Source organism: Lagopus muta, chromosome 6 (genome assembly GCF_023343835.1).
Source record: "Lagopus muta isolate bLagMut1 chromosome 6, bLagMut1 primary, whole genome shotgun sequence".
In the NCBI taxonomy this organism is placed as follows: domain Eukaryota; kingdom Metazoa; phylum Chordata; class Aves; order Galliformes; family Phasianidae; genus Lagopus; species Lagopus muta.
Genome location: NC_064438.1, coordinates 54,580,300 through 54,599,457, shown reverse-complemented (window position 1 = coordinate 54,599,457; position 19,158 = coordinate 54,580,300). Strand labels below are relative to the sequence as shown.

General features: G+C 45.9%; 1 protein-coding gene across 1 annotated transcript in view; it reads right to left on the bottom strand.

Moving 5' to 3' along the window:
• Window positions 1-19,158, bottom strand: part of RTN1 (reticulon 1) — a 95,327-nt gene that overhangs the window by 36,402 nt on the left and 39,767 nt on the right. Inside the window, exons 2-3 of the mRNA XM_048948902.1 lie at window positions 4,795-5,538; window positions 1,741-2,523 (exon numbers count right to left, since the gene is read on the bottom strand). Coding sequence (XP_048804859.1) covers window positions 1,741-2,523; window positions 4,795-5,538 — 1,527 coding nt within the window. The remainder of the gene's footprint in view (window positions 1-1,740; window positions 2,524-4,794; window positions 5,539-19,158) is intronic.

Sequence of the window (19,158 nt, the reverse complement as noted above, 5' to 3'; positions counted from 1 at the left end):
ACTTTATGTTTTTGTTCTCCTTGTCTCTGACGTTGGAGCATCATAAGGGAGAAAAGCAGAAACTAAAATACAGTACTTGCACATCACCAAGCAGTAATTAGCTGTCTCCTATCTGTCCTGGAGGAAACTTTCTTGCCACTACAGACCTATGGGAATGTAGATAGGAAACACAGACATGATATGGGCAGAAAGTCATGCACACAGGGATCTTCTATGACTGCCACATGGGAACAAGCCCCCGCTAGCATCAGTTTAAGCAAGGGCAGAAAGCAGAGGGAAAAGTTAGTCCAAAGAACTCCAAATAAAATCAAGAGAAATTGGATTTGTACTGTATGTAGGTGCACTGAGTTCAGCAGAGCTACAGCCAGATGAAGTTTGGCATTTTGGATTTTGTGTGGGGTTACGCTTTGAGTTCAAATGGCCTGGAAGAAAAAAATCTCTCTGAGGAAACAGACGTCTTCTAAAGAGAAGGCAAGGCAGCATGAGGGATTTTCCAGGAAGGCTGAACTGTTAACAAGGGTGCATGTCCCTGAAAATTGTACTGGGGCCTGAAAACTCCAAACCACAGTGAAATAAGCTGTCTTTCTGGTATTGCCCAGGTATTTCCCCAAATCTAAGATCCTGAGTTGTCTGCCTAGTGCAACTTTGAGCATTTGATGTGATTGCAGGAATCAGCAACCTTGCAGGAACCATACCCAACCTCCATACTGTAGGAAGGCTGTGCAAGGGAAATTCAATCAGCCCTGCTGTTTTGAGGGTTTGCGCATGGCCTGGGCAAAGCCTTGCAAAAGGGGAATTTGGGGATGGGGAGAGAAAAGATGGAGCTCACTGAGCTGTAAATGAACTAAGAGATACACAGTGCGATGCTGTGTGCTCTGAGATCTGGCAGGGAAACATATTAAGGAGCAATAATGATGTTTGTTATTCAGTCTATTAATGTTATTAATTCATTATCACTAAGAATATCAGTATTAACATATCTAATTGCTCTGCAGATCTTACAGTAGGCTCCTCAGCACATTGTGCATGCTCAGGCTGCTTCCTTAGCATACTTGCATGCTTAGGTTCACAGTACTAGTTAAATCAGATGTAAGTGTGCCACAAATGTGCCTGCCACATCTCCAGGCCATCATGTGGTCAGCAGACAAATATGAATGGACAAAAAAGATGCTCACTGAGCAGCAGAGACTGGGCTTGCCTGAGCTCTATCCAGAATTTTGTAGGGAAGCAGCAGCTCTCTGCATGCCAGCCTTTGCCAGGGGCACAGCAGGCTTGAGCAGCCCCAACATTCCTTTCTGCTGCAAATCTGGGGATACCTGCTTTGTCATGGCCATACCCAGCTTCGAGCTGTGGTTACCCAATACCAGTAGCATCCCCTGGTCAACAGTGCAAACTACTCCCCTGCAAGGAGCAGCCACTTCCCTCTCCTCCCCCTTCTTCCCAGGTAACAGTGATAGGATAAGAGGTAATGGCACTAAGCTGTGTCAGGGAAAGTTCAGGGTGGATATTAGGAAAAGTTTCTTCTCAGAAAGAGTAGTAATGCATTAGAAGGCTGCCCAGGGATGTGGTGGAATCACTGTTCCTGGAGGTGTTCAACAATAGGGTAGATGTGGTACTGAGAGACATGGTCAGTGGGCATGGTGGGAATGGACAGGGGTTGGACTTGGTGATCTTAAAGGACTTTTCCAACTTACAATTCTCAGTAGCATTGCAAAAATCTACAAAAACATCTCCATTTACCTTTCTGCTTATTTAAAAACGGCAGTAGAGGCAAAGCCAAGGGGCTTCTTTTCCCAGAGTCCTTGGAAGACACTTTACTTTGGTTAACAACAGTTTCTTCAATGGGTTTCTTCAGGATTATTCTTTCCTTCAGCTCCTCAGTGCTGACAGCAGATGTTGGAGGCTCAGAGCTTACTTTCGGGGCAACAAAAGAGCATTTCAGGTAGGATGCAGAGTCTGCCAGGTTCTCCCTGTTCATCCTGCTCTCCGTTGTTTTACTAGCTTCATAGTCCAAGGCGCTGGCACGTGAGCTATTCTCTTCCTTGATAATGTCCATTACCATGGGCTTCATGAGAGGGGAGTCCTGCTCCCTCTTCGGGCTCTCTTCAGAGGCCGATGAGGCATCGCAGGATTCAATTATGAGCTCGCTATCGAGCTCAGCCTCCCGCTCCTCCCGCAGGATGCTGTACTGGATGGATGGGGAGGCAGGTGAGGGAGGGGGCCCTCCGATGTGGCTGAAGGTCATGTAGTTGGAGTGCAGCACCTCCTCGGCAGCCAGCGGGTCCTCTGAAACCAGTTCGATCTCTGAGTCCCCAGACTCGGCACTGCTGGCCTCGTTATCCAGAGGTGAGGGAACAGCAGGGTGCCCAGGCTTCATCTTCTGCTCTTGTTTCTCTGCAGAAACGGCTGGTGACTGCTGCACCTCGGAGGTCTCGAAGGAGAAGCCTTTTGCTTCCTTAATGGCACTGATGAGCTCGTCCTCTGACAGGCTGCCTTTGCCCTGTGATTCTGAGCCTGACGGTTCTGTGCACAGAAAGATAGGGAGAAAAAAAATGAAAAAAAAAATAATAAAAAGTGGTATTTTCTGGCTGTTTAGGCAACAAGCAATAAATTTGACACTAGCATAGATCCCTCTAGAAGAGCTAGTAACAGGCAGAAAGTCATTTCAGCTGGGGTGACTAACAGTTATCACAGCTTGTCCTCATAGGTTATTTCCTGTATTATAAAAGCAGTATCATTATCATCAGTTAGCAGGGGAAAAGCTGAGGCACAAAGGTGATGGTGATCTGAGCTTGGCCAGTGGCTCAGCAGCATGATTTATAGCAGGAAAACCAGTCATGAGGAACTTGGGGATCAGGGAACCAGTGGGTTTCTGTCATGATTGTAATAGCCTACGTGTAGTTACCAGTAATGTAAAGTTAACTTCTGAGGTTGACTTTCTGGGGTCTGGGGAGGTGACAGTGAATTCTCTGTTTGCTTTTATCTCAGCTATGTTTGAGAATGAGATCCATTTTCCCATTATAATTCACTAATATTACTCCTGAGCCTTCTGACCATTCCATTAGTGGTAATTAATGCACCAGTCTTCCATGGTTGATCCATCTACCATTTGCCACAAGGCAGCTTTCCTCTCGCATTTAATAGGACTGATGAAGAGATCACAGAATGATAGAATTGTTTGAGTTGGAAGGGCCCTTTAAAGGTCATCTTGTTCAACTCCCCTTTAAAGAACAGGGATGCCTACAGCTTGAGCAGGTGCTCAGAGACCTGTCCAACCTGGCCTTTAATGTACTAAGGGATGTGGTTTAGCAGGGGAACATTGGTGGTAGATGGATGGTTGGACTGGATGATCTTGGAGGTCTTTTCCAACCCTGGGGATTCGATGATTTTACAATTCTACTGTGTCCTGCTGAGAGATGGGCAAGAATTACAACCCCCTCTCTGCTCCCTAAGCAGCACTGTTTTGTACATCTGTCAATACACATCTCAGCAGCAGTCTTGAACACATCACTGGTGTGTCTGCAGCTCCTCTAACAAAATAGCTCTCATAGAACACACCCATCTCATATCGAGCAGTTTGTAGCCCTTAGCCATAACATTTGCCTTGGTAAGAGGGAGTCCTCTGTAGCCAAGAGCAGCCACTATAAGGCTCAGCAACTACAATGCTCAGCCACTACAAGGCTCAGCCACACACTGTTCACCTGCTGCAATGAGATTCAGTTATCTGGAGCCATTCAGTCCTTCCACAGCCGCCAAGGATGGCATAAATAATAATTAGCGCCTGAAGTTCTTAATTGCTTCTTAGTACAAAAAGTGTAAATCGATAAAAACTTGAAGATGTGGCGTGTGATATCACCCAGCCAAATAAAAGAAGAAAAATGGGATGCTTTAAAGCTAATTTATTTTCTAACTAACACTGGAGTTGATGGGGACTCCTTTTTTCTTCCTTTCTGAAGGTGCACAAATGCGTGCACAGTTCTGGAGGAGTTTCACTCAGTGTGTCAGTGAGGGTGGAAGTCCCAAACTGCCATTTTATGGGAATTCCACTGGGCTTTTACATGCTCTTAGATTTCATCAAAGGAATGAACATTCTGGCATGAGGATACTCATTTTCAATGAACAGGGTATTGATCCAGGATGCTGAAATTTAATTTCAAGTTTGAAAATTCTGTTTCCTGACAGACAATCTCATTTCTTTTTAAAATGCCACACTGCTTCCATGTTTTAATGGTGAACAGCAGTGTATAATGTAGGAAATGAGGAACAGACATTATACAACACTGCAGTAATTGAAAACGTGACGGATTTTGGTGCCTTCCACCCCCCAATCCCAGCAGTAGAAGCCAGCAATCACCAGCTTTCATTAGAAATTGGCCCTTTGTCCCTCTGTAAATGAGATGACAGCATTTCCCTCATCAGCGTTTTTCCAAGAGCAGCGCTTTCACCTGAAAACAGTGCTCATTTTTAACAATTCAACCCAATGCTGCGAGGGCAAAAAGGCATTAAACAGCCATTAAAATCTAAAAAAAATAACCCAGCCCTTCACAGCACCCTGGTCCTGCATCCTTGTGGCAGTGTGGTCAGATGGGATCACTAAGATTCCAAAATCACTGACAATACACCTGATGGCATCCTGGTGACCACCAGCAATGTGAAAAGCTACAAGAGCAGAGCAGAAACACCTCCACCATGAAGATCTGTTACCATCAGTGATTCCACAGTGACTGCACAAATGCAGAGCTAACATTACAACCACATGCTGAACAGCAAAAAAGACGATGGTGACAGCATTACCTGTGCCAGAGGATGGTGGTGTGACAGAGCCTGGGCTGTCATCTTCTGGCTCTGATACTGTCACTGTTGGTACCACCTCGTGGCTCGGCTTCAGGCCAGATTTGGGCTGCATGAGACTCGCCTCTTTGCTGGTGGCCTCTCTGGCCCCAGGGGTCTCAGTGAGTGTGATCTTGACAGGGGCTGTCACCACAGAGGTGCTGTGCTGGTCGCTAAATCTTTTGTCTTCAAGTGGGTCTTGCTCTTTGGGAACCTTTGTGGCCTCTGATACTGTTGTCCTCTCAGGTTCAGCAGCACGGCCAGATCCGATGGGTGTTCCTCGGTACTCATCGATAAGGTCTGGGCTCTCATCTTCCAAGTCTGGATCGTGTTTTTCTTGGTACTTTATTTCTTCTGGTCTACTTATGTCCATGTATTTATAACCTTCCACTTTCATGGGATCCGCTAATGTTTTGTCAACCTCAGCAGACTCTGCAGGTGTCATCTCAATTCCCGAATCCAAGCTGAACAAGCCACGGGACTCAAATCCAGTCACATCTTGAACGGGATGCCCCAGTGCATTAAAGCCTTCCGTGCTGCCTGAGCAGGGGATGGGGCTGTTCTCCTGCTGGTAAATGCCCGTGAAGTAGGTGTTGTCCCGGGGAGTGGTGTAGTGAACATCTGAGATCAGGGAGGTGTAGAAGGAGCTGTCGGCCCCATTGGCTGAGCTGGAGCCATAGTCAAAGAGGTGTGATGAGGCCGTGACACCTACAGCAAATGCACAAAACAGCACTGTGAGAAGACAAGTACCAGAATGCGTCAGCCTTTCTGCAAAAAAAAAACCAGCTTCTGGGAGTTGTAGTTTATTCTTCTCTTCTGAGACCAAGAAACCAGAAATACTGACAATCCACAGAACTGCAGCATTCACTCTTTAACACCCAGTAGACTACATGATGTTATGATGTGGAATACAGATAAAAAAACCATAAAACCATGACACATGCCCAGAAAGCCACACCACGTTCATCATCTACGTTGCACAGCAACATAAAAGCAGTGAAACTTTACACATGTCCCTGCATCATTTCCATGCACTGCCTTTGATTTCCTCACTGTGTTTTAAGTTTCTGGGGATGTGGCTAAATTGATTATGAAAGGGAGCCACTCTGCAGCATCAACAGAGAGCACAGTTCAGCAACAGAACTGCAAGATTCCCTCAGTGGAAGCTGGAGGAGGGGAGAAAAGTGTTGATAGGGGCTGCTGGATCAGGACGTGAAGGAACAAAGTTGATGCCTATCGGATCTGCTTCCTAACTGTTAGTGTTAACTGTTTACATGCTGGTGCACACAGCACTGGAGAGGCCAGCTGGTTTTCCCCAACCTCTGCTCATCACTCTCCAAGAGATACACAGCTTCTGATCTGCTCCACACATGCAGTGTCCTGGGCTACCAATCACAAGGCAAACTAAAGGGACGCTGCTGCAGCTGCAATGTCAGAAGCTGCAAGGTATCTGTGGAAATGCCCCTGCGCTGTTTGCAATTAGTTTCTTTCCTCTTTGCACACTCACAACACCACCATCTTTAAGTACAGGTCACAATTACTTTTGTCTGACTGCCATGAGGTATATGCAGCTTGTGTAGTGAGCTGTGAACAACATATTTTTCCCTCAACATCTAACCATAGACTTTGTTTTATCACAGCCTTGCTGGATTTCACATGCACAGCCCAAACCTCACACAAAGGCAGACAACCAGCTCCCTTGTGCTTTTTTTTTTGCATTGCTCATTGCAAGCAGCACACAATTTCTCTTCCCCAGACTGGAAAGGCACACTCAGTCTTTCACAAAGGAAAACTTGGTAACATATAGAAAAAGCATCCTGAAAGTGCTATGTGTGAAAAAGTCACTTCTCCTTTTGCTTATAAGCTCTTCCCAAGTACTGGAAGGTGAGGTCTCAGAGCCTTCTCTTCTCCAGGCTGGACAAGCCCAGCTCTCAGTCTGCCTTCAGAGGAGAAGTGCTCCAGCCCTCTAAGCGTTCTCCTGGCTCTCCTCTGGACTCACTCCAACAGCCCTACATCTTTTTTGTGCTCAGAACCCAAGCCTGGATGCAGTATTTAAAAAAAAAAAAAAAGAATGCAAATTCTAAAATGATCAGCAAGTGAAAAAGGAACAGGCTGATTTCCTTGCAAAACTTTTCTTGCTGAGTTTACTTCTTGAGAATTGTTCATGAACAGGTTTGCATTTTCACAGATGTGCTGGTTAGCTGAAATTATCTGATGCACTGTTTATGCCAATAAGTTTCAGGCTGTTGAACTGCTGACTAACGACTACTTTCATAATTCATTGTTTGTGCTTGGCTACCAAATCACAGAGTTTTGGAGCTGCCCTTTCATTAGCTGATTCCCAGGTGCCTCCTGGGCCTGATCCAAAGCCCAGTGCATTCACTAGAAAAAAATCCCACTGATATTGAGTGCATCAGCAACACGGATCAGCTCAGGATGGCAGCACAGCCCTTGCTGCTTTGGGTGCTCACAAAAAATGCAGCAGCAGCAAGCAGAAACAGCAAGAGCTGATTTCAAATGGCCTCACTGATCACAAGCCTGTTCTTTTTTCTTTGCAGTGTTTTTGCAGAAAATGGTGAAATGGTCCATGTGTTTCTTCTTGGAGTCCAGGCGCACATGAGCAAGCAGGGATTGCAGCAGCAGGACAGAGGGATCCTAACTCACAAGGCACCTGTAGAATCAAAAGCTGAAAGGCAGCTGAAATCACCTAATTTCTGGGACTTAATGCAACTCTGTATTTCCACAGAGAACGACTGAAAGCCATTGCTAAAAGTGTCTCTCAGTGGGGAAACGTGAATGCATTGCTATTAGGCTGGCTATTAAAGACATGGAAACCTGTGGAAGCTGAGCTGATTTTTTGCTGAAGAATGGAGCATTCAGAGCCCAGTGATTAAGCAATGCCTTCCCTAATTTTAAGTTTATTTAGTTCAATATCCGTGGGAAGGAGAAGCCTTGAATAGCTCTGGTAATGGATGGCAGGATCAGCTCTGAAGTTACCCTTGTTACAAAGGGTTTTTTAAAAACTGAATGTCTCTCAAATGTGCCCAAAAACCTGCCTGCCAGTTCAGGTAAAGCCAAGCCATTCAGAGCTGGGAGCAGCAGTCTGTTTGCTTGTAACACGAGCCCTAGGGAAATCATTGCACTTCCTGCAACCCCCGAAGAAGTAATGGGTCTGATTCCAGCATTCTGAGCACAGCTAAGAGCTCACTAAGTCCCATGCAATTTCATCAATTGTGAAGAAATTCCCCCCCTTCCCTTTTTTTTTTTTTTTTTTTGGAAAACAATTGCTTTCTTTCCTCAGAATAAGTAACTGAATGCTCCAAAGATCCCCCCTACAGCGTGCGAGTTTAGCAACTGACACAGCACAATAACTTAGAAATGATGGGTTCATGCAGAGTAACTCTTAATTTAAGACAAGCAGCTGAAGACCAACTTGGATCAATGAAAGCTGCAGTGCTTCTGCACATTGGAAGAGGAGTTGGGATTAGGTTAGTTGAGGAGTTGAAGTGAGGATAACAGAGAAGAAAAAGAGCTAATTTAAATGAAAATGATGGGGTTTTTTTTTGAGTATGCTCAACCTTCTTCAAATTGATCACTTCAGAATATGGTGTTCACTTAACTGAAGTCATGTGAATAAGCTACATGCTAACCTGCTTTTCTCAGCCCTCACGTACAGCTCTGATGACCTTCTGAGGCATGGACAGATGGATGCAGAAGGACATGGAATTTGGTCTGTAGAACAGCTGGCAACCCCACAGCATGATGTTCAGTATTTATTGTGCGCCAGTGCCTCGGTCAGAGTTATTAATTTCTCCTAAGAGAAGAGGGAGAACTAATCTTTAATTAGATGATACTCTTTTTACAGCCTGGAGCTGCACCAAGAAGGAGAAAAACTGCACCTTGAGGAACGCTGGTTTCCATAACCTTTTCCACATGAAAGCAGAGCAGAGTTAGAAGAGCCCTCCAGCAAATTCCTGTAGGTCTTTTGACAAGTTGACTCTGAGAGCAGAAACACTCCACTACCTCAGCCTCAATGCAATGAGGGTTGTAAATGTGATCATTTACAAGGCAGAGGTAACAATGAAAAAGTCCCATGAACAAGGGGACTGCTGTGTGACTGGCCTAAGTGATACTGCAGGGTCTCTCAGACACCAGAGCAATTCATCACTGGGGCTTCCTGTCTGATAGACTGCATAGGTTGTGCTTACAAATCCCACATCAGCAGCTCAGCTTCCAGCCTCTCCATTTTTATGTTTCAGATACATGCTTTAGGTTGGACAGGTGGAAAAATTTCTTCCCAGAAAGAGCAATCAGGCACTGGCACAGCTGCCCAGGGAAGTGATGGAGTCACCATCCATGGAGGTGCTCAAGAAACATAGAGATGTGGCACTGAGGGACGTGGGCAGTGGGCATGGCTGTGATAGGTTGACCATTGGACTTTGTGTTCTTAGAGATCTTTCCCAACCTTAATAATTGTATGATTCTATAATCTTTCTGCTTGCTTCCACATATACAATAAAAGTAGCTATTAAGCAGTCCTGACTCTTCTGTGCCAACCTTGCAATTTTGATATCAGCCACGAGTAACGAGCTTGGTTAAAAGTCCAACCTTAAACCTTGGGGATGTTGCAGAGATTTCCAGACATCCTTGGCTGGTACTGCTCCCAGCAGGGGTGAAGGTAGCTTGCAGCAGGGACAGACATTTCCCAGCCTTATGCCAAATCATCCAAGACCTTGAAACCAGCTGGGTAGAATCACAGAATTGTTTGAGTTAGAAGGGACCTTTAAAGGCCATATGGTCCAACCCCCCTGCAATGAACAAGGACATCTACTGCTAAGTCAGGTTACTCAGAGCCCTGTCCAGCCCGATCATGAATATTATGGGTACCCCAGGGATATCTGAATGTACCACTTGGGAGCCACAATCTCAGTTTTACAAGGCCCTACTCCCTTAACTTCTAACACAAGACTTCTAACCCTGTGTCCAGGCAAACCTCACAACTACTTGAACACTTGAGTGAAAATTTAAATGGCAAGTGAAACCCAAACTTTTGAGAGCTCATCTATCTCCCTGCCAAGTGCAGCATTACCATGCTGCAGTGATTTAACTCCAGTAAATCAGCTCTCAGCCTCCCCTGGATTAGCCTCTCTTGGTAGCCAAAGCCAGCTGTCAGCCTTGAGCTATCCTACCTCTAGATGTTGTACGTTTGATGCACAGGGCTATCCTACCTCCACATGTTGTAGGTTTGATGCACAGGGCTATCCTGCCTCCAGATGCTGCATATTTGATGCACAGAGCAGCAGGCTGCTTGTAACACAGCTTCTCTGAGCCTGCAGCCCTGGCAGCAGGACCAGCTCTTCCCAACTGCCAGGAGATGGTGCTCTTTCTTTTAGCTCAGGATTTTCAAAGCCAGTTCATAGGTTGGCAACTTCTTTTCCTCCAAAACTCTCTTTGATATTGGCTGCAGGAAGAATACAGCTCTGCAGGGCACAGCGTTTGCAAACAGGAATGGCCAACCTCTCAAAGTCATCTTAGAACTCATTTGCACAATAGATGCTACAAGAAAACTGCATATACCAGAAGGATACACACTCCTGTTCTATTTCCCCTTGGACTGCATGGGTCCTGAATGTGCTAGGGCAAACTCAGAGCAGCAAGAGGGCAGCTTACACCGTCTCAGACAAATTAGTGATATGCTTTGATGCATGTAAAACTCTTTCTGTGACTCAATCTACAGAGGATTTGAGATCCTGCAGCCTCCACCCCAGTGCCTTGGCTGTCTGGTAAGCCATCATACCAGCCACCAGATCGAAAGCTCCTCCCTGTGCTGGGACCCCAGCTCCCAGAAAATTTTGGCTGCTGAAGATGAGCACCCTTTACTGACCCACCATCTATTATGTTCACAGGGGCTGGGGATGATGGTAAATTGCTGTCAGGAACCTGTCTCTGGAGCCTCCAGCATTTTGGAGAGCACTGGTCTGGGGGATGCCCAGTTGAGATGCTCCCCTCCGCCGCCAGCATCACATCCCCACTGTATCATACAGAAACATGGTCCTGCTGCACAGCTTCCCCAGACCCTGCCCTGGGGCTCGTCCTGCTGCCCCAGCAGATCTCTGACTTCTGAAAACAACAGGGGAGTGAGGATCAGGCCCTGGCTCAGCTGCTGAGTGCTACAGCCCTGCCTGTGGGAGGGATGTGTAGGAAAAACACTGATGAGCTTCTAATAACATTAAAACAGATCCACTCTGGGGAATGCAGGACGTGCTGTGCTGCAGCCCCATCATTCTGGCAGGCCATTAACAGTATCTTTTGTTGCTGTGGACTCTGCGCTGCAACAGCAAGCATCTCCCTGTCAGCACTGCCCCAAACAAACACAAAGCTCATCTCTCACATGTTGGTGAATTGCTGCTCTGGGTATCCCAGTGCATCCCAGACCAAGCCAAGCCCAACATTACTGGTGAGGAGCAGGGCTTTGTTTGGTGATGCTGAATATCCTTAGTCCCATAAGCATCCCCAGAGCTCACTGGGTCTGATGGGTGCCCCAAAGCCAACAGGCAGGCACGCACTGTGAACTCACCGTGAGTCAGCAGTTCCCATCCCCATGTACTTCTGTGCTATAGAGAGTTCCAGTCTGACCTGGCAGCAAAACCCAGTATCAGGTCCGTGTCAACCTTCCCCTGTAATCTGGGCAGCATGAAATATCACAAACACCAAAAGATGAACTCTCAGAGTAGTATAAAAACAATTAAAAACTCGCATAAAGTTTCAAATGCTAGAAATACAGCTGCCCCAGATCTTCATGATCAGCAGAAAAGAATACAAGCATCCCTTTTTAATTTTTAACAAAAATCAGATTCAGGGAAATAAAAAGTGAGATGCTGTGATAGTATCAGCAGGCGTAACATGATGGTCAGTAGGGTTCAGTGACATTGAAGTACTGCCTAAAACACAATCAAATCTTCTTTGCTAAGGTTTATTAAGCCCCACTTATGAAAATATCCATTCTCATTTCACCACTCACATTTCCCCTGGAAGGATCAAACTTCACTGAGTCCAACAGATAAATCTTCCAAGCCCTAAATGAGATAGCACCTAAATCACACTTTCTAAATGATTTGAAATGAATCCCAACTCTGTTTAGATCCCTACCCATAGGAGTTGCTCAAAATTTGGATGCATTTGGCTAAGCCCCTTTTCTCTTCAGATTCTCATATATTTTAACTCCATTTCAAACATGACTGAGGAGTTTGAGCTGTTCACTGCTTACACCCCCAGCTGCTACATCCCAGTCATAAAATCATGGAATATCCTGAGTTGGAAGGGAACTATATGGATTATCAAATCCAATTCCTGGCTTTTCACAGGGCTACCCAAAAGTCAGACCAGTTGGTGGCTCCCCAAACCCAGCCTCCCTCCGTGGCTCTGCTTCGAGCCCCCCTGTACCCCAAGATCTGCCTTGGCCGGCTCCTAGACACCCACAAACTCAGCTTCCCTCCCTTGCTGCGAGGCAATCTGCAGTGGTGTGGCTGCAGCCTGGAAAAGGGAGAAATATCAACTCTGGCTGCTTATGATGCCCTGATAAAACTGGGACAGAAATCGTTGCCCTATAGCTCCAGGCACTTTCACGCGTGGGAAGCTTGATGGCAAGGAGGTAAGAGCTGCTGCTGGAGAAGGAGTGGTGCTAAAATGTCAGTCCTGAAGGAAGAGAGGGATACACACATTTTGAGGATTGCTGAGTTCTCTCTGTGGCACACATGCCTGACTGCAACATCTCATGGAAATTCAGCTGTTAAAAATGAACAAAAAAAGGAAGAGAGGATCAGCTTGTACTTGGACTCGGCTCACTGTGCCCCAGGCCTGGAGCACCCCTGCAGTGTGAACCTTCCAGTGAGACAGGGCGACAACTGCAGCAACATTCAGCTGAAATCACTGAGGGCTCTCAAGGAGAAAATTAATTTTGTGACAATGCAGAGTACATACAGCAATGTCTCAGGTACAGAAATTCAGAGAGAAAACCAGCTGCCAGCCACTGAGGTTTGGGGCAGGGCAGGAACAACTCCACAAAGGCAGTACCTACATGAAGAAGCAGGGGAGAGAAGTACAAGGCCCTAGGAACCAGCAGATAGAATCATAGGATGGCTCCCACTGGAAGAGATCTCACAGATCATCAAGCTCCAAGCCCCTGTTGCCAATCACTAGAACAGGCTGCCCAGAGCCCCGTTTAGCCTGGCCCTGAATACCTCCACATGGGTGGATGGGTCACCCACATAGATGATATGGTACTGGCCACAAATCATGATCAAGTCTAATACCCAAGGAAAAGCAGGGAAATCCATGTCAGAAGACATGGTAGCATGAGGTCGATGGAGGCGAACAGCTGAAGCTCCAGAATCCCCATCTTTGGATTTTTACCCAAAGTTTTCCTATTGCAATTTGACCTATGCCAATATGGGAGGACCAGTATGTTTTGGTGAATCCTAGTTTTGGCAGTGACAGAAGCGTTAGGAGAAAAGACACAGTATAGCTTCAAGTAGGACACAGAATATATAACATCAAGGAGTGAAGACATATGAGCAGCTTCAGATTGCAGAGGTTCTGCTGAGGCAGGTGAGGCAGCAGGATCTGATCCAAGCACTAATGTGGTTTCCTTGTACATTAAGTGATTCCCCTCTATTTCTAGAAGGTGAGGGCACCAAGAGTGCATCTCAAAGTCAACCAAAGAGTTTTCAAAAGCACACTAAAAGTTAAAGCTCTCACAATAGCGCAGAATATGGGACAGAGCCACTATAGTCATAAATCAGCATCAAACTCCTGGCTCCAGCTCCTGCTTAACGAGGACCGGGCCAGATGTGCTATAACTAAAGCTATGAATGTCCTTGCTTTCAAGGTCTCTTCTTTATTTACCTGCCGCCATGTCTCTTCTCCTGCAAATGATGAGCTTATGCCAAGTAGAGGCAGGAGAACTGTTCCCCAGACATCTCAGTTCCCTGAAGGACATTTTCAGAGTCTCATCCCATCTGTTGTTCTGCTTCAGGAGCAGCAGATACAGCTACAAACCTCCCCCCCTCCATGTCCTGCCTGTGGATACGTGACACTGGAGACATAAAAAAACATTTGCCCACCCAGGAGAACAGCCAGCAAGCCTCCACTTAGAGTGGAGGTGTTAGTGGGGAGCACTGCAAAGATGGACCGAACACCTCCCTGAAAGCCCAGGTTAAGATCCTTCTCCTTTATGTGGCAGCTTCATCTCTTTGGCAAAGTCATGCCTCTGCTTTCTGCAGGGAGAGGGTTCCCTGCAGTCAGGGTTAGTGGCTAAATCACAGTTTTCTGCAGATTTAAAGAGTGGACGCTGCACTACTGAAAGCTTCTGAGGTTGTGGTAGTGCAACCTCGATTCAAACCATCTATTCGCTGTAACAGGTACTGGTAAAGCAGGAGGGAGGCAGTAGCTCAATGTTGGTCCTGGCACTACCATCATGAAGAGCAGGGGATAATTTCCCAAATCACAGTGCTTTGTGCAGCTTTCCCAAGTCCCTGCCATACAGGAGGAGGTGGTTGCCAGGTACTTACAGAGGCCACAGGAAAAGGCAGCAGCAGAGGCTTTTCCCTTGCTCTCCTCTGTGGCTCCATCTCTGAACAACATGTTCATCCTGAAGCAGCTCCAGTGGCTACTGCACACATCAACTGCAAATTTTCCACTGAAAGCTGCAACCAAAGTTTAACTTTGTCAGCCACAGGAAAGTCTGTTTTTCTCCAAAGAGCCCCTTCCTCCATTAGAGGGTCCAAGACACCAAACCTGAGAATGCCCGACTTGGCCTCCATCCTGACCTGTTCCTGTGCAGAGAAGGGTTCAGATCCTGGTCTATTAAGGGGGATAAGAGAAACTACACCACGAATTCTTGGATGCTACAAGTCCAGGCGTTCCTGCATGGGGACCAACTTCTCATATGGTTTAATAGTGATAAAGGGGAATGGCTTTAAACTAAAAGAGGGAAAATTGAAGTTAGATGTTAGAAAGAAATTCTTGACTCAGTGAGTGATGAGGTCCTGGGCACAGGCTGCCAAGAGAGCTGGGGATGCTCCATCTTTGGCATACCCAAGGCCAAGCTGGATGGGTTCCTGGGCAGCCTGAGCTGGTAGGGGGCAAACAGACCATGGCAGGGCGTTGGAGCTCAACAATCTTTAAGTTCCCTGCCAACCATAGAATGGCCTGGGTTGAAAAGGACCACAATACTCATCCAGTTCCAACCCCCTGCTATGTGCAGGGTCACCAACCAGCAGACCAGGCTGCCCAGAGCCACATCCAGCCTGGCCTTGAATGCCTCCAGGGATGGAGCAACCTCCTTGGGCAACCTGTTCCAGTGCCTCAACACCCTGTGTGAAAAACTTCCTCCTAACACCCAACCTAAACCTCCCCTGTCTTAGTTCCAACCTAGGCCATTCTGTGATTCTATGACACAGGATGAATCTATGACCTTCACAGTAGTTCTCCTGCTTCAATCTCCAGTGTCAGCTGCTTTTGGAAGATGATTACACATGAGATGCACAGCTATCATGAACAAGGGCCTTTCCACTCTAGTAGATACACCTGGTAAAATGATTCATCTGAGAAGAAAGCAGCTTTTATATCAAATGCTGGACAGGACAGCTCTGCAGATATTCCTGATTCATCTGCAGATTTGTGTCAAAGTTACAAGCAGTGATAAAGAGAAATAGCTAGTACAGTAAGAAGGCTTTATCTTCTTTTTTTTTTTCTTTTTTTTTCTCTCTTGCTGTGTTTTCAAAGAGATAGAAGGGGAAAGCCAGAAGACTTCAGGGCAAATGAAGCATTATGCATCTTCTGGGAAGAGCCCATTTTGAGAGTCTACCACAGTGAGTGAGCCAAAGGGCATTTGGAAGAGAAGCACATGATCACTAGCTAAGATTAAGCAGTAGGTTATGCTAAAAAAAATTTCTACTGACCTTCTTGCCAACAAGTTTGGTGTTAAGAAGCAACAGAAGAGCAGTGATTGTGGGATAGTTCAATTTCTGCTCTATTTTCAGCACTCAGTGCTCTCTGGTAGTCAACTCATTACACATGTACAGAAAGCTGGTATCAAATAGACAAAGTGTTAATGAGGGAATCAAGGCACAGAGGAGGAAAGAGGCAGCCCAGGAACAGACAACGAAAGAAAATAAGAGCTGATGGACTAACGGGGCAACATAAAGGAGAGAAGATCCCACATGGATTGGCAGGGCAAGAAGAGAACCCCAAACCTCATCCATAGTTTGTGCTCTGGCACACATCATAAAATCATCGAGGTTGAAAAAGACCACTAAGATCAACTAGTGCAACCATCAACCCATGAATGAACCACAAGTGGGGTAATTTTGTGATTTTCTTCACTGAGGAAAAGCACAGAAGAATGCTGAGAACCTGCAGGTAAAAAAAAAAATAAAAATAACAATCTGGTGGCATAAGAACCTGGGGGCAGGGACCAATCTGGAGAGGAGATAAATGTATATTGTACAGAATGGGGGAAGGGATGGGAAGAGCAAGATTAAGCCATAAATACTCTATAGGTACCAGCACGAAGTGAAGAGCGTGAATTAGTCACTGTCTTAGGGGATGGGAAAAAAGCAATGGCTTGAAGACATAAAATTAAGCTGTGTGTTAAGGTGTGTTTCTTGGCAGAGAGGAGTGGATGAGCAGGGATGGATAGATGGATGGGTGTCAATGGGAGCACATACAGCTCTGCCATGCCAGCAGGTCCCCAGCATCCTCCCAGCACTGCTGCTACCAAGGTCTGCCTCTTGCACAGCAGCACTTCAGTTGAAAGCTGCTGACTAAATAAGAGACTTCAGTTTGGCAAGAGAGAAAATTACAGGGAAGTCATTCTGCTTGGAACCAAGCTGTAACAGAGGCTTTTTTTAATGATTTTTTTTCAGTGAAACAAGAAAACAAACCAATAAAAATCACCCTCGGTCAAATCAATGTAATCTGACCTGAAGCTAAATGTCATAGATCTGGTTTACAGCACACCCACTTTGAACACTAAAGGGAAGAACTGTGACTGTGGACCCTGATGGAAGCACACGCAAAGCAGTGCACACAGAGGGATGCTGTGGGGTGCTGACATCTTCCCCACCCACCACCAGCTAGATAATATAGGCGACAGCTCTCTTCAGAGCCAGCAGAGAAGCAGCTCTTAGCTTTCCCCCAGCTTCTTCCCAAGTCTGGCCATTTAGATGTAAAAACCCAAGCAACCCAAGTTTGCAGGCAGTCCTAAATCATGCTCAGAGCTCTTTTAGCTCCCAGCATTTTGGATTTCAGCCCGTCCAATTATTCACCACCCCATATAGTTGCTATAGTAACACTGTATTGAGTATTATTAGAAATCACTGTCCCCATTCCCATATATTAGAAGGAGCTGTGTGGCAGGGGTGAGCCATCTTCTCTTGCACTGCTTTCCACTCCCCCACTCCCAACACCAGCTGATCTAAGCTGCTTCCTTCCCAATCTCACTGAGCTGTGGGGTGCAAAAAGCAGCATGCACCCCACTTGTGACAGGCCTTGGTTCCCCAAAGGAAATTGTTTACACATCTCCTAACAAGTAAGTGAAGGAAACATGCTCCAACTTAAACACAGACAATGGGTAATTTTATTAGCCCAAGCAAACAAGGAAAATCTGTGCCTTTCCACTGGTGTCCACAAGAATTTGCAGTGTGACCTTGCAGAAATTAAAGTCTGAATATTTCTCATACAGTAACAAAACCATCAACATTTCTTCTGTAGTTAAAGGTTAGAACAGTGCACATTCCTTAGGGGATGTGAAATTAAGTCATTACAGAGCTGAGGATGGATGAAGAGGACTGCATTGAGGAAGAAAAAGGCTGTACTTTGCTCTGGAATGCAAGTCACCACCACCACATTCTTCCACTAAACTCCAGAGTGCAAAGACAAAACACAACACCACAACCTTTTATAAACATCTTTTTATCCAAATGGCACAGGCCTCAGGTGCTTCTCCTCCTGCTCCAAGGCCAGCAGACAGCCACATAGCCACTGGTGGGATGTAACATTAAAAGGATTTCTGAGGGTTGCACAGCTCCCAGCTCAATCCGAAATAATCCAAAGACGATGACGAGTGCTTTGTTCCTTTACAAATTGTAAGCAGAAGAGATGATGGAAGTCTGGGACAAAAAACTGCATGGAGAGTATTTCCAATCAGCTATTTATACCATGGCTGGCTCAGCTTTTACTTACCCTGAGGCCTTTTCACAGTGTTCTGCAGTGTGAAAGGGCCTTCACGTGGATAAATATTCAGGTCTGTCACTAAGGCATACACAGCATATGGGCAGGCTCTTCATTTTTATAGTTTTTATCCACTTAAATACAACAGCTAGAGGCTTAAGGACTCAATGCCTACTTTAGACCAAGACAAGTGTAAATAGAAATCGCAGTGACATTTCTAGCTAGGCTGGCACCCCAGATCAGGACCCAACCTTTGGGGGGAGGAATCAGACCCCAATCCCTTCCTGGCCCTACTCTGGGTGTCCCTAAGTGGGGTCACCCAAGTTCTTCAAAGAGGACAGCAGAAATGGCCTTTCCATCCTAACCACAGGATGTCACCTAGATATAACACACTGTCACACAGGATGGTTTATTCAGTCTCTGCATCTTTCAGATTGTTCTCATGTAGGTCTGGGTCATCTCTGCACCAGGCAACTAAACTACAGCAGAGCATCCCTGCTACAGACTCTAGTTTGTGATGAAACAGCCAAGAAGGGAAGCAGAAGGGAACAGAGAGAAGAGCGCAGAGCTAAGAACTGGGTAGAGGAACAGGGAGAGATGGAAAAGGCAGAATTGTGTGGGAGCAGGGTGGAAAGGGCAATGATGTGTTGAGATAAGCAGAGCAGAATGAGAATTAAGATGCAATTAAGATGCAAAGGAAGGAAAACAAAAAACACTGGAAACAAAGGATGATTCAGGTAGAGAAAGAAGCAGATTGAAGCATAGGTGGGGAAGAGAAGCTTTAAGAGTGCTCAGAGAGACACACATACCCTGTCTGTACATGGTCTGATTGTTACTACATTTAATCTGCGTTTTCCTCATTCATATTTATCCATCATGTGTTTCTGGGTTACTATTTTTAAGCATCTATAAAACCACATGAAGAGCCTTTGGAGGATGGGCCAGGCACTTCCCAGGCACAAAGAAAATCTCTTTTTAGATTAAATACAGAAAGACTATCAGAGCAAACCCAGTGAATAAATAACTGCTCCTGTGGAGGAAGTTATGGTGAGGAGCTATTCTCAGATGTGTGCACAGCCCCCAAAAGAGAGAATG